At 53.3% G+C, this 13,139-nt stretch overlaps 1 protein-coding gene across 1 annotated transcript in view; it reads right to left on the bottom strand.

Annotated features, from left to right (window-relative positions):
- Positions 1-13,139, bottom strand: part of LOC104133393 (tyrosine-protein phosphatase non-receptor type 11) — a 48,122-nt gene that overhangs the window by 13,854 nt on the left and 21,129 nt on the right. Inside the window, exons 2-3 of the mRNA XM_035902152.1 lie at positions 10,991-11,113; positions 443-637 (exon numbers count right to left, since the gene is read on the bottom strand). Of these exons, the coding sequence (XP_035758045.1) occupies positions 443-637; positions 10,991-11,113 (318 nt within the window). The remainder of the gene's footprint in view (positions 1-442; positions 638-10,990; positions 11,114-13,139) is intronic.

Below are 13,139 nucleotides of genomic sequence, written 5' to 3'. Positions count from 1 at the left end.
CCATTCCCGATACAGGCCAGGATGCCATTGGCCTTTTTGGCCACCTGGGCACACTGCTGGCTCATATTCAGCCGGCTGTCAACCAGTCCCCCAAGGTCTTTCTTTTAAAACCAAAGCTGCGTACCTCCTAGGATGCGCCTGCAGGACCCTTTGCAGATGGAATCACACTGCTCATGTTCCCAGTTGCCCAAAAAGCTAGAGGAAGCTTATCACCCCACTCCGACACCATGCAAGGATCAGCTTCTGGGCCTCACCAATGTTAGCCTGCAGAGCAGCTAGGGAACCACATCCCAGAGGTGGGCAGCTTTGGGGTCACAGAAGCTAAATCGCACCCAAGCACCCACTGTTCCGGGCTCCTTTCCAAAGCCAGGCCGGGTGCAGCCGTAAGGTCTGAGCCAGCGGGGAAGACAGCATCGCCAGTGCTATTGGGAGCCGGGCTTACCTCTCCGAGGTGGGGTCCTGGCAGTTGAGGGGGTACTTCAGCTCGATGACGTTGCTGTTCTTCTCCCGCAGCAGCCCCTGCTGCTCGGTGTAGTACTGCACCAGCTCTGCAAGGGTGGCAAACTTCTCGCCGCCGTAGAGGTCATAGTAATCCCCCGTGTTCTGGATCTTAATGTGCGTCACCTCGTCGTTTCGTCTGAGGAAGGAAGGCAAACAAGGCTGTAAGCACCAGAGAATGGGAACCCAGCACCGGCCTCCAGAGCCCAGCTGCCTCCCGAGCATCGCCTACCTCTTTCAGCCGCACCACATGCCCTCCATTGGCTCAGACCCCACTCGTGCTGGCCATGGTTCTACAGCAGGGGAAGGGATGGATGCTCCTTGGCCGAGGTTACTCAGCCAAGAACCGACTCTGCACCGCGCATGCTCCCAGCCTGTTCTGCTTCCCAACCTCAAGCAAAGGAGGTGAAAAATCCGTCCTCTGCCATCCCTTCTGCTTCCTACGCTACCGACCCTCTCAGCTGGATGAGGCTCTGACCTCAACTCCGGTTTACAGCAAACAGTTTTCTATGCACAGCCGTACTCGCTATCATCTAATTAGTTTAAAAAAAAGAAAAAAAGGAAAAAAAAAATCACCCAAACCAATATATTGCCTGGTATTCACAAACCCTATAAACTGGTTCGGGGAAATGCTTCCATTAATGCTTTCCCCTCTCCAGTGGTGCCCTCCAGGCTCAAGGGAATATGGCCGGGTGCCTTTATCAGCCTGTTCCAAGAGCCCCCTCACCCCGGCAAAGCGCAGCCTCCTTCCTCAGAAGGCCACACTAGCCCCAGAAGGCCACACTAACCTCCGAGAGGCAAGCTAATTGCATTTTAAATGCACTTAGCAGCAGCCCCCCTGAGCCGGGGAGACGTGGCTGGAAGCCCATTGCCACGAGCTGGGTCAGAGAGAGATTCGTAAATCTGGGCGAATTTCTTGTTCTTTACCCTGCTGAGTTGCTCCCAGCCTCTCTCAATTTGTTGCCAAAGCAACCGTGACAGCGAGATGCAGGAGACGCAAGGAGGTATCAGCAGCCGACCAGGTCAGACAGAAAAGCCATGGCACGGAATGGGGAATCAGAAAAGCTACAGCGGTCTCTGCATGGGGTTAAATGGAAGGTAGAGCTGGATCCACGGCTGGGGCTCTCAGAATTGGTGCTTGCCCCACTTCTGCTGTCTTTTTGCAGCCAGGCAGAGCCCCCATAGCGATGCAGTGGAAGAGCCGGAATCGGGATGGTACTGGATATAGCCCCAGCGCCACAAAACCATCGCCCGTTCAGTTTTCTTGGGCTGTAGGTGCTGTCTACCTCAGAGCCTGGCCCTACCTCTTGATTTTGGAGGGAGGCTAAGGTCTGGCCCTCAAATGCAAGCGGTGGCAAAAGGCTCTGTCGGCCTTAGGGGACTCTGGATGTGCCCACCAGGGCATGTGCTGGTCGCTAAGGCTCCCGCTGTCATGCTAAGTCTGCGCAGGGTTTACAGGGTGTTGTTTTTAGGGACAGGGTTTAGTGGTGGGATGGCAGGGTTAAGTTAAAGGTTGGACTCGATGATCTTAAAGGTCTTTTCCAACCAAAGTGATTCTATGATTCTATGATTTATTTGGGTACCTTTGTGCGAATTCCTCCAGTCTAGACAAGCACTTGGAGCAACACCCAGGGGGCCAAGTTCTCCTCTGGTGGAGGGGATCCAGCTGCTTTTCCATCCCGCCTCACACGTGCAGGACGGACGCCCAGCTTCTCAGGTAAGGTGAGGAACGACCTCCTCCCCGCTACCTCCTGAACGCTACGCTGAACTACGCACTGCAAGGTGTAACGAAAGCCCACCTGGGCAGGACTCCAACGACTCTGCAATAACTCACTCTCCCAAAAGGCCTGACAGCAGAGGACATCAAATTCTGTGAGCCCGGGGCTGCAGGACCATGGGATGACTGGTGAAGGGCACACGGAGCACTGCGAGACGTACAACGACGGGACGGCCACTACCAGCCCTGGGATGGCCACTACCAGCCCTGGGACACACACATGCCCAGAGGCACGGCTGCCTTTACGTACCTACTGCCATGGATTTTGCTCTTTCCACCTATCTTGGGGATTTTAGCAGCCACGACTTCTGGCACCTAAGGGGCTCGTCATGTGCCCGAGCAGATTAAATGCTGGCTGTCCGACGAGCTGTGCTTAGTGTTACACAGACGGCAACCAGATGAACCTGGCAATGAGATCTCTGCATGCTAAGCCTCGAAGAGCCCACAGCAACGTTGCCGGCAGCGTGCTAGCACGGCCACCGCGCGCCCCTCCTCCAGACCTGCCTTTACCAGGGACAAGGCTTAGGATTAGGCAGGAACACTCTTAGCCACATTCAAGCCATGGTCACCGCACGTCACGCGGTTCTCCCTAAAACACTGCCCTGACAGATGGCCGTGTCCACATTTGCTCCACCCCAGTTGCTAAAAAGGACTTTGCCCATGTAGAATCAGCAATGCCAGTTGGTGCTCACGCAGCCCCTCCTGGATGCTTCGCCTGGCATGGAGGCGGTTTCCAGTTAGCGCCAGTTTAGTGGCCACAACCAACCGAGCGTGAACAGAGACAGCGTCCGCAGTCTTACCAGCACCCCTCATTAGTGGCAGAACAAAACCAGCAAAAGACTGACAAGCAGGCTTGAGGTGCAAAAACCTGCACCTGGATCCCGAACAGCCACACTCCCCCGTGCCAACAAGGTCTGGGAGACAAAACCCAAGCGTCTGTAACATAGGGAAGCGATGGGTGTTTAGCGAGGCACGGCTAACTCTTGCTGGGATGGCACAGTTCTGGCCTGGCCTGCCAGGAGGACTCCAGCTGTCCTACGGGCACAGACGTCAAAGTTTGGCAATCTAGGGCACGAGCAGGACTCACTAGATGGAAACGCAAACAGGCTGTGAAATTCAGCTCCCAGCCAGCGCCCCAACGCCGCCGCCTCTCCTCCGAGAAGAGCTGGCACGCGAAGTGCTTCGGCCACGCACGCCAGCAGCCGGACACGAGGAGCCTTTGTGCAGCACAGAAGGCAGCAGACAAAACTGTGGCTTTGCCACTTGGCCTGAGGCTCAAAAGCTCCCTCCTTTCCGCAGCTCCGTTCCCACATCCCAGCCCCATTCCAGACCCACAAAGGCTCGGTTCACAGACCCATCCCCCCACCCCCAAGGCCTTTGAGCACTTCAGGGATGAAAAGCAGAGAGATAATCAGGGTCCTTCATCCCACGAGCCCTCAAGGTCAAGCCAAACACAAAGGGTATTGATCGACCCCCATTTCCTTCCAGTTTTCTTCTCTTAAAGCTTGTGTCACCTCTGCAGCTCCGAACTGGGCAGCAGAACTGGGCTGCGCAGTAGCAGCATCCCTTCAACCGGGCCCTGGCCATGCTGGCTGCCGAAATAAAGCACAAAGGAGATGCCCAAAGGACTCAGCTGCCCTGTGCCGGAGGGCACGGCTTCTTCTAACAGACACACAGCTCTCACACAGGGATGCAGCAGGAACAGCAGACACCAGCTGTCTTGGCAGCTTCGGAGCCGGCAGTCAGACGAGGGAGCGTTGCCCCCATTCCAAGCTAAGCCTCTTTAGCAAAACTCCTTAGCTAGGCAGCCAGGAGGCTTTCTTAATCCAAAATATTGCAACTTGTGAAGCTGTGTCCATACTGCAGCGACCACCAGCATAGATGCAGCCTGCTCTTCCTCACGACAGAGCACAGTCCGTAAGAAAAGGACTCGCAAAAACCCCAAACAGACCCTTTTTTGTCACCGAAGGCACAAGAGCCACTTTTCATGTCAGAAATACACTCGCCTGCCGCACCCCCAAAAGTCTTTTTTGGTCATGTGCTTTTCCTGCCTGCGTCAGACAGAGAAAGCCTCAAACTTCACAGCACGGGTATATGACCCCTCTGACAAACTGCAAAAATCAACCCCAAAACCCCTGAAGTCCCTTGCTGGAAAACCAAGAAGAATCTCCCACAGGGTTTAGAAACTTCACTGAGTGTTTGCTTTCATTTCAATGAGAGTTTGGGGTCTCGGCGAAAACTCGCCACCCACCGATACAACCCAAGAGACTCAAATGACATTTGCACGCAATTTCAAATGCGCAACCAAGTGAATTCTAGAGATGAGGTACAGGTTTCAAACTCTTGTACCTGATTCCTCGGAATAAGCTGACTGCCCAAGCCCTACTGCTCACTAAGGGGCTAGGAGCTCCAGAAGGTGCATAGGGGAGGCCAAGGACATCCAAGGACCCACCGACCTCACACATTGGCACTGTTTCCCTATGGGGCATTTATGCCTCTTGCATTCCTAAAGGTGCTTCCTGCTCCATGGAGACCCAGCCTTTCGCCCTGGGAAGGGATGTGAAGCACAGACCATTTGCCAAGCGGCTGCCATCAAAAGGAGGATTCCAACACACTCCTCTGCCTTGCCAAACCTGTAAATAGCAGCAAACACGAGCACAAGCGAGCCAAAAGTACCCATCCGTTGGTGTTACATCTCTAACTGAGCGATGTGCTTCCAGAGAAATTCAAGCCACTCCAGGAGAAAAGTTAGAATCATAGAATAGAATCATAGAATCATCTAGGTTGGAAAAGACCTTTAAGATCATCACGTCCAACCGTTAACCTAGCGCTGCCATCCCAGAGGAGAACGTTGTCAGAGGAAAACATGGTTTCTTATGGGAAGAAGGGCCTTGTGATAGAAGCACTCAGCCAAGACTCGCTGACCTGACGTCCAGTACCTTCTCAGAGGCTCTCAAGGTGACTCTGGGCCCACCATTTGTCTCCCAGTTGTAACATGAAGCCAGGGCTTCCCTTAGCTGGCTGGCCTGCCTCGGAAGAAGTGGAATCAGGCATCCCTCTTGATGAATATTTATGTAGGCCTGGAGTACAGGGCCTTAATGGGTAGATGCTATGATGATGATACATGAGGACAACTATTTTAGAAAAGAGCCTCTTTCAAGCCTCCATCCATTCTTCTCCCGACCCAACTTTCTTCCTGTGCTACCTCTGCACTGTCTGCAGGCAGCAACTCAACCACTCTAACACACCGGTAGTACCGATCTCCCCCTTTTCGCAGAGGACATATTCCATAGGACATAAAATCCTCCTTCCTGATTGCGTGTCTTAACCTGTAGTTGTACATGCCTTTTGGGGAAAAAAAAAATAAAGTCCAGTTAAATCCAGGAATGCTCAATGGAAGTTTTCATAAGGAAACCACTCTGGGAGACCGTAGCACTAACAAGACTTCGTTACCCACAAGCACGTCGTACTGTATCCCATGAACGAGGATACAGTCGGTTCCTGTAAAACGTGACGCAGCTACCAAGTTAACGAGGTCTCTAATGGATGGTTCTTAACTGTCCTGGCATTTGCATTACTGCCATGGCCACCGGCCAAGCACCATTTCGGCAAACTTTCAACATGCCTTTTCCTTTTGTTCAAACTATTTACCCAGGCCCGGCCAAACCCGTAAGAAGCTGTTCGCTTTCTTCAGAAGCGATTCTAAATACTTGGTCTTCTGAAAACATGCTCTGGCAGATCCAGGCAAGCACCGAAGGCTGGAAACATGGGGCATTTCCTGCATGGCCACCCGTGTTTCTTCCCCAACAGCCCTCACCTTCAAAAGGAGGTCTATTTTCTTAAGGATCACGATTCAAATTTGGAAGGCTCAATATCAAAAGCAAACCCGGTACCAGGTCCTTGTAGGAAATGGGATGTGTCACGGCATACGAGAAAGGCAAGGAAGCTTTTGTAACAGCCACTCATCAGAATTGCAAGAGGCAAATAAACTCTACTTGCATCCTCCAAAAATCCCCCAACTGGCAGGGCTCTGCTCCCACCACCCAGGACAGCTTCCACAGCTCTCCTGCAAGCCCAGCTCCAGTTCCCAGCCCCTTCCAGGCTCAGGAGCCGAGGCATTCCTCCACACAGTCCCATTCGGTGCAGGTTTTGTGAGCCACTCTACGGAAAGCACAAAGTGTCAGAGTGCCGTCATTACCTCTGGCAAACACTAACGCTCATAACCCCTGCGATGGGGAACGCCACCCACATTAAGGGACCTGCTGATACAGAGCTGCCTTATAGCCTGGGTTGAGGCAACGCCGAGATACCTGCAGAGAGCAGTGCTGCAGCAACCGCGTGGAGCAAAACAAGACAGCTCACGTACAGACACAGCGGATATTACTACAGCCTTACTCAAACCGACTCTCCGTCATCATCACACTTCAGCCGAAGTTGCCAGACCCCTTTCCTCCCTTGTTGATGTGCTCCATGTATTTGCTGAAGTGCCCAAAGAGTAAGATGAGCCAATAAATATGAAGTCGGTACCTAGTACCAACGTACCACCAGCACACCAAGGACTCCTCAGAAACACAGCCCTCTTGGCGCTGGGTTACGGCCGGTGGGTCCGATCCTCTGCGTGGAACAAGCTCTTGAACTTATCTGCAGAGACGCCCCAAGAAGGAGTACGCTTCAGAAGAGGAAGGGTTGGGTTGATGAAAGGAGCCGGGTTTGGCCGATTACAAGCTGACTGTTGGACTCAGAGCTGACTATTTTTTTTGGAAGAGGTTTTTTTTCTTTCTATTATTTTAAAACCAGGACAAACATCATCCGTTCATTAACCACATCGTGCCCTCTCCGTGTGTCACGCCTCTTTCTCTTAAGAGCTGAAAAAACAAAGCCCCGTGAAGACTCGTTGCTGTAATGGCAACGGCTTAAAGGGTGCACGGAGGTAAGGAAAGGAAGGGAAAGCAGCCACAGAGTCTCATGGAAACCTTCTCATAACTCCTGCAATATTATTGCCCAGCCTCTCTTCAGGGACACAGCTCTGGACACACACCAGCACATGGTCACTTGGTGTGTGGTCTGGTCAGCCAAAGCTCCATCGCCTGCTTTCTTTTCAGCCCACATCCTCTCTGTAATTAAAAGGAGCCGCCTTTCCCCTCACTGGCTTTCAAAAAATCTTTGAAGAAGCTGAAGGGGGGGGTTGAAAGCAGGAGGAAGAAGTTTTGATTGTTTTCCTAAAGGTAGTTTCTCCCACCGACACCTCTATTTTAGGTACATTTTCAAAGCTATCCGTATTGTTTTCTTTGAAACCATTTTATTTCTCAGAAAGGAAAAAATAAATATCTATATGTAGACCTGTCCAGTTCAGAGATTTAAAGAAAAAAAAAAAAGGTTACAATTCTAGGTGAGAATAACACCACGGTTGCACCTGCGTGCGTGTGCAATGTAACAGGGAAAGGGGACAGACACAGGGGGAGGGCGGCCGCCCAGGTTTTCAGCTTCCACAGCACAAAGCCACTCATTCTGTGCTCCCTCCGGGCTCGCAGCTCCAATTCCCAAGAACATTCATGCACACGTTTGGGGGCTGTCATCAGCGGGAAAAGAGCACATCGCTCAGATGAAGTCTTACAAGGAGCGGCTGGGGGAGCTGGGGGGGTTCAGCCTGGAGCAGAGGGGGCTGAGGGGAGCCCTCATCGCTCCCTACAACTGCCTGAGGGGAGGGGGGAGCCGGGGGGGGGTCGGGCTCTGCTCCCAGGGAAGGGGTGATGGGACGAGGGGCAACAGCCTCAAGTTGTGCCAGGGCGGAGGTGGTTGAGTCCCCATCCCTGGGGGGATTTAAAAGCCGGGCAGACGAGGTGCTTAGGGCCAGGGTTTGGGGGTGGGATGGCAGGGTTAGGGGAACGGTTGGACTGGATGATCTTAAAGGTCTTTTCCAACCTAAACGATTCTATGATTCTATGAAATATAAGCAAAACTGCTCTACCTAACCGGTTCCCATGCCCAAGCCACTTCTCCACACCTGAGACTATAGGACAAGCCTGGCCTCAAGTCCTGGAAAAGAGATGGGATGAGCCAGGAAGGAGCAAGGACTTGCAGGTCGAATGAGTCAATGAAAGAATTCTTTCTTTCCTTCCCTTCAGTTCTCGATGCCTCAACACATTGCCTCTACGCCGGTGTGTCATGTTTAACGCGCTTTCCTGGAAACTTGCTCTGTGTCACGGCTTTGCTTTACTCAGAACCGCGAGAGCTGGTCAGACTTTCCACTGAGTTACAGCCTGCCAGTGGGCTGTGGTGGCATCGTTCAATACTACGATATTAAGGCACGCTGTATCGCCGTGTTCTTAACTCGCACCTCATTCCTGCAGGGCACCATTCATGCATTAAGGGCATTAATTGGCTCGATTTTATGGCCGAAACAATACTGTTGCACTGCGGTAAATGTTTAATAAAGGTCTCCCTGCAGTAGGGAGTGATCCAAACCCCCTCTGATAACCCGGCACTCCTTTCTTCCCCCCGCTCTGCCGTCTGCCACAAAGAAAGCAGAAAGGAATAAAGAAATAATAGCGATAATAAAACTGCTCTGGGACGCCCCAGCTGTCCGTGGTGGTTCCACAGGAGGCCAAGCTTTTATCCACTGCGTCCCAACACGTGCTGCAGCTGGAAGAGGGAGGCAGCGGAGCCGCACAGGCAGGAGGCAACAGAACAGCAGAAACCCAGGGGCCCTTTGGCTGGGGCTCAGGGAAGGAAACTGTGCAAGCTTGTGGAGCAGCTCCACGGCACAAGGCACGAGCGCGGTAATGCCGGTGTGGGAACCGGCTCTCCTGGCAAAGCAACTGCCCCTGCTCTTTCAGGGTAATTCCGCCGCTCGCTGCCTATCTTTCCCCATCAGGACAGTGTTGCTCAGCCGTAACCTGCATCTGCTTGCACGCAGCCCGGCCAAGTGGGTGCCGTCGGTGCTTCGCTTTACAATCAGACAACACCCTGACTCACAAAATTACGCGAAAGGAGACGCTAAGCTCACATGAAGACAACCCCCCCCCTTTTTTCCACGCATCCCCTTGCTGCCGTAGCTTGCTCGAGGCAGCTCTCCGTGACTGAGTTTATTTTCCATTCTAATTAGAAGCGCTTCCTGCCTCTCTCATTAACTCACAGCCACTTCTGATTGCAAGATTACTGGGGAGCAAGCAAAGCCAGATCCAGACACTCCCCACCCAGCCAAGGCACAGGAAAAGCTGGACTTTTCCCCTTCCGCCGTGTTGCTCCATAGCGTGAGGAGCTGTGGTCAGTGGGAGCCGCCCGAGGGGCACAGGGTCAGGCTGCTGGGTTGTATTCCCCAACACAAAAGGAAGCATTAAAAAAAAAAAAGAAAATAAAAAAAAAAAATAAGGCAGCTGCAAACCGTCCCTCTTGCCAAGCTAAGAAACGACTGCGCTTGGCAGAGGGGAGCGCAGGTTTGAGTCCAGTGATGATTGCAAGGGGAGGAGAAGCGAGGGTTTCACCGGAATGCTTAAGGCAGCAAGGAGAGGGTAAAGTCTCACCGGAGCCAGGCAGCATCGCCACGCTGCTCTGACCCGCCAGCGGCTCTGGCAGCCCCTGCCTGGGGTTGCCCAAAAAGTGGGTTCGTGGCCCGGTGTGCAATAAGGCAATCGTCACGCAGGGGGAGAGGTGTGCAGGGAGGGACCGGGGCTCACAGCGCCCTGGTGTTGCTCACATCCCGTTCCATGTCCGTGCCCTGCCAGGTGGAAACACTCTGTCCGTGCTGGTGAGCACACGGAGCTTCTCCAAGCCCAGTGTTGCTGAGCAGATTTATAAACTCACTTTAGTTTCCTAAACAAAATGAGGGTTGTTTAAATTTAAACAGAAGCCACCACAAAAGAAAAAAAAAAACAAACCAAGAGGTCTGCGCTACAAGTGCTTGGAGAAACCTTTGCTGAGCCATGTCCCTGCACGGCATCAGCTGGACAGTGCTCATGGGAGGTTCGTGCCTTGAACCCCCAACCTGCTCCTTTTATCTCAGGGACTCACCGGGCCAATGTTACCCTTCGCCTCTTCACTTTAGCTCACCCTCAGAGACTTCTACCCATAAGGTTGTTCCACCTTAGAACTTAGAAAGTTCTACCCCCATAAGGGGCTTCATCCACAAAGACCATCAGCAGAACTGCAGCTTTCCTTTCTGCCACTGCCTTGCTCCCAAAGGACACCGGAGCACTTCGAAGGCGATGCACCGGGAGTGCCTGGGAACACAGCCACCACCAGGCTGGCCAGCAAGTGCCCTTTCCTACAGAGGTGCTCCTGGGGTCCCGTACGGAACGCAGAAAGCAAGTCTCTCCCAAAGGTGGCTACGTTAATTTTCTTTGAAACCGGAGGGAGATGATTCATCCCCGCTGGGTTTGAACATGCTCTCCCCAGAAACGCGAGTGGGCTCCTGATCCTCCCTCCTCTGGCACCGGCAGCTGCAGGAACACGTGCCACAAGTTAAGAGCTAGCCCTGGCAGGACAGGGGCACGTGCAACCCATGGGGATGACCGAGTGGGGGGATGTAGTGTGTGGCTTTTAGCACAGCCTCTGTGGCGACGGGGAGAGTTCAGCGACCTGAGCTTCAAGCCATACCACAAAGGTCATCGCCGTGCAAGCGCCTCTCCCCTTGCACGTACCTTCGTGGACACAGGGTGTGCTGGGGAGTTTGGGCCAGCCCCTTCGTCCAGCCCCTGTCTGCTCCTGTCTGCTTACCTGACGGAGAGGGTGAAGTCTCCCGGGTTGCTCTTACTGGGTCGAGCCAGAAAGCTGCCATGGACGCCCCTGGTGAGGAGCAGCTTCTCTGCCTCAATTCCGCTGATGTTGGGATGAAACCACCTGCAAAGTGCAAATGTGTGACATGTGAAATGGTGGCGAGCCTGAGCCTGCCTCAACTGCCCTCCCCGCTGCCCCAGGGGCAGACACTGTCCTCCTATCTGCCAGGCAGGCACGGAGCCCCAGGCCCATCTAGCAGGACACCCGCCTTCCACCCCACCACATCGCACTCAGAAAAGCCCTTCTTTCAGATGTTACCGTGGAGAAAGTCTTCCCAGACATCCATCAAGAGAGGTCTCTTTCATAGAATCACAGAATCGTTTAGATTGGAAAAGCCCTTTAAGATCCCCCAGCCCAGCTGTTCACCTAACCCTGCCATCCCACCACTAAAACCTGGCCCTAAGCACTGCATCTGCCCAGCTTTTAAATCCCCCCAGGGACGGAGACTCAACCACAAGGGACTTTGTCCTCCTCTCCCTCAGCTCAGGCAAAAGCAAGAGCCCTGCGCACCTTCTGCAGCATGGATGGGAGATCCCCTCTCCAGAGGAAACCACCGGCTGAGAAAATAGTTTTGACTTTTCTGGCTCCAGGTCTGATCCTGGCTGACTGCGTCCCACCCCGCACTTACCAAGCTCATACCCTCCGAGCTGTCACGTTGCTGGCAAATGAACTGGGTCCAAGAAAAGACCTGCATCCCTGCAGGCATTTCTTTAAGCGCTTCCCCACAGGAAAACAGAAGCTCTAATACCAAGAGCACTAAACCTCTTCCTCTCCCCAGCAAGAACACAAGCCTCAGGCCTTCATCTCTCCCATTTAACATCTGTTATGAAGAGGGGATGCTCAGAGCTGGAGAGAAGAAACGCTTTCCTTCGAGACTGCCTGGGAAGGAAAGCCATGCTCTGGTCTGCAATGCACTGTGGCAGCCATGGGCCCTTACGCTACGAGAGGATTCCTTAAGCATTGGTGCACACTCAACAGCACGTCCAGGCTGCCCAGGGGGGCTGTGGAGTCTCCTTCTCTGGAGATATCCAACCCCCGCCTGGATGCTGTCCTGTGCCCCCTGCTCTGGGTGAGCCTGCTTGAGCAGGGGGGTGGCACTGGGTGATCTCCCAAGGTCCCTTCCAACCCCTGCCATGCTGGGATTCTGTGTTCCAGCAGCTCCCTCTTTGCCCAGTCCACAGAAAACAACACGTTTGCTCCAGCCCTCGCTAAGGCAGCTTTGACTCTTCAACCCCAATTAGTCGTAGCTCCAGCTGTGGTGCCCCAGCCACCTCTCCCAAGAGCACAGAGGAAAAACGACCCAAACCGCACGACTGCTGCGTCAAAAGCAAAGTTCTCTGCGCAGGACCAGCGCGCAGCCCGGGAAGCAGCAGCGAAGGAAACGCTGCTGGGAAGCAGCAGCATGGTCGGCATACAGAGCTAGCAGGACAAACTAGAAAAGGAAAAGAGAGACGACTCACCCTAAGGGGAAAAATGTTTCATCATATCGTGTGCTACTTGAACGTAATCTTTGTATTTCAAGTGCCATCAAACCATCCGCTGACCTCATTTCTGATGCTATCAGCCACAATCAGGTTTTCTCGATGGAATCGCAAGAATTGGTGTTTCCCCAGGCTTTACCGTGCACTAAATATGCACACAAGACCAACGATGTCCCATGTAGTAGCAGTTTTATGGCTCGACTTTTCAGAAGCCACCGAAAAGCCACTTTCTAAATGACAGGCTATTTTGAGTAATCTCACAAGTCACACAGAGAGCACCCCAAACTGCGAGTCACTCCGTTGCAAGAGCATTGCTCAGCCTTAGCTCATGCTCCAGCAGCCATTTCGGCATGGGCCTGTGTATTGGGTTTCTATGGAAAGGTCTTGGTAGAGGGGGGGGTACAGGGGTGGCTTCTGTGAGAAGCTGCTAGAAGTTTTCCCTGTGTCTGCTGCTGGCCAAGGCCAAGCCAATCAGCAATGGTGGAAGCGCCTCTGGGATAACATATTTAAGAAGGAAAAAAACCGGCTGTGGCTCAGTAGCCGGAGAGAGAAGAGAAGCGAGAGGATGGGAGAGAAAACAGCCCCGCAGACACCCAGGGCAGGGCAGC

Source organism: Egretta garzetta, unplaced genomic scaffold (genome assembly GCF_000687185.1).
Source record: "Egretta garzetta isolate BGI_Z169 unplaced genomic scaffold, ASM68718v1 scaffold29, whole genome shotgun sequence".
Lineage (NCBI taxonomy): Eukaryota > Metazoa > Chordata > Aves > Pelecaniformes > Ardeidae > Egretta > Egretta garzetta.
Note: the sequence above shows the minus strand (reverse complement) of the source record. Positions and strands in the feature narration are given on the sequence as shown.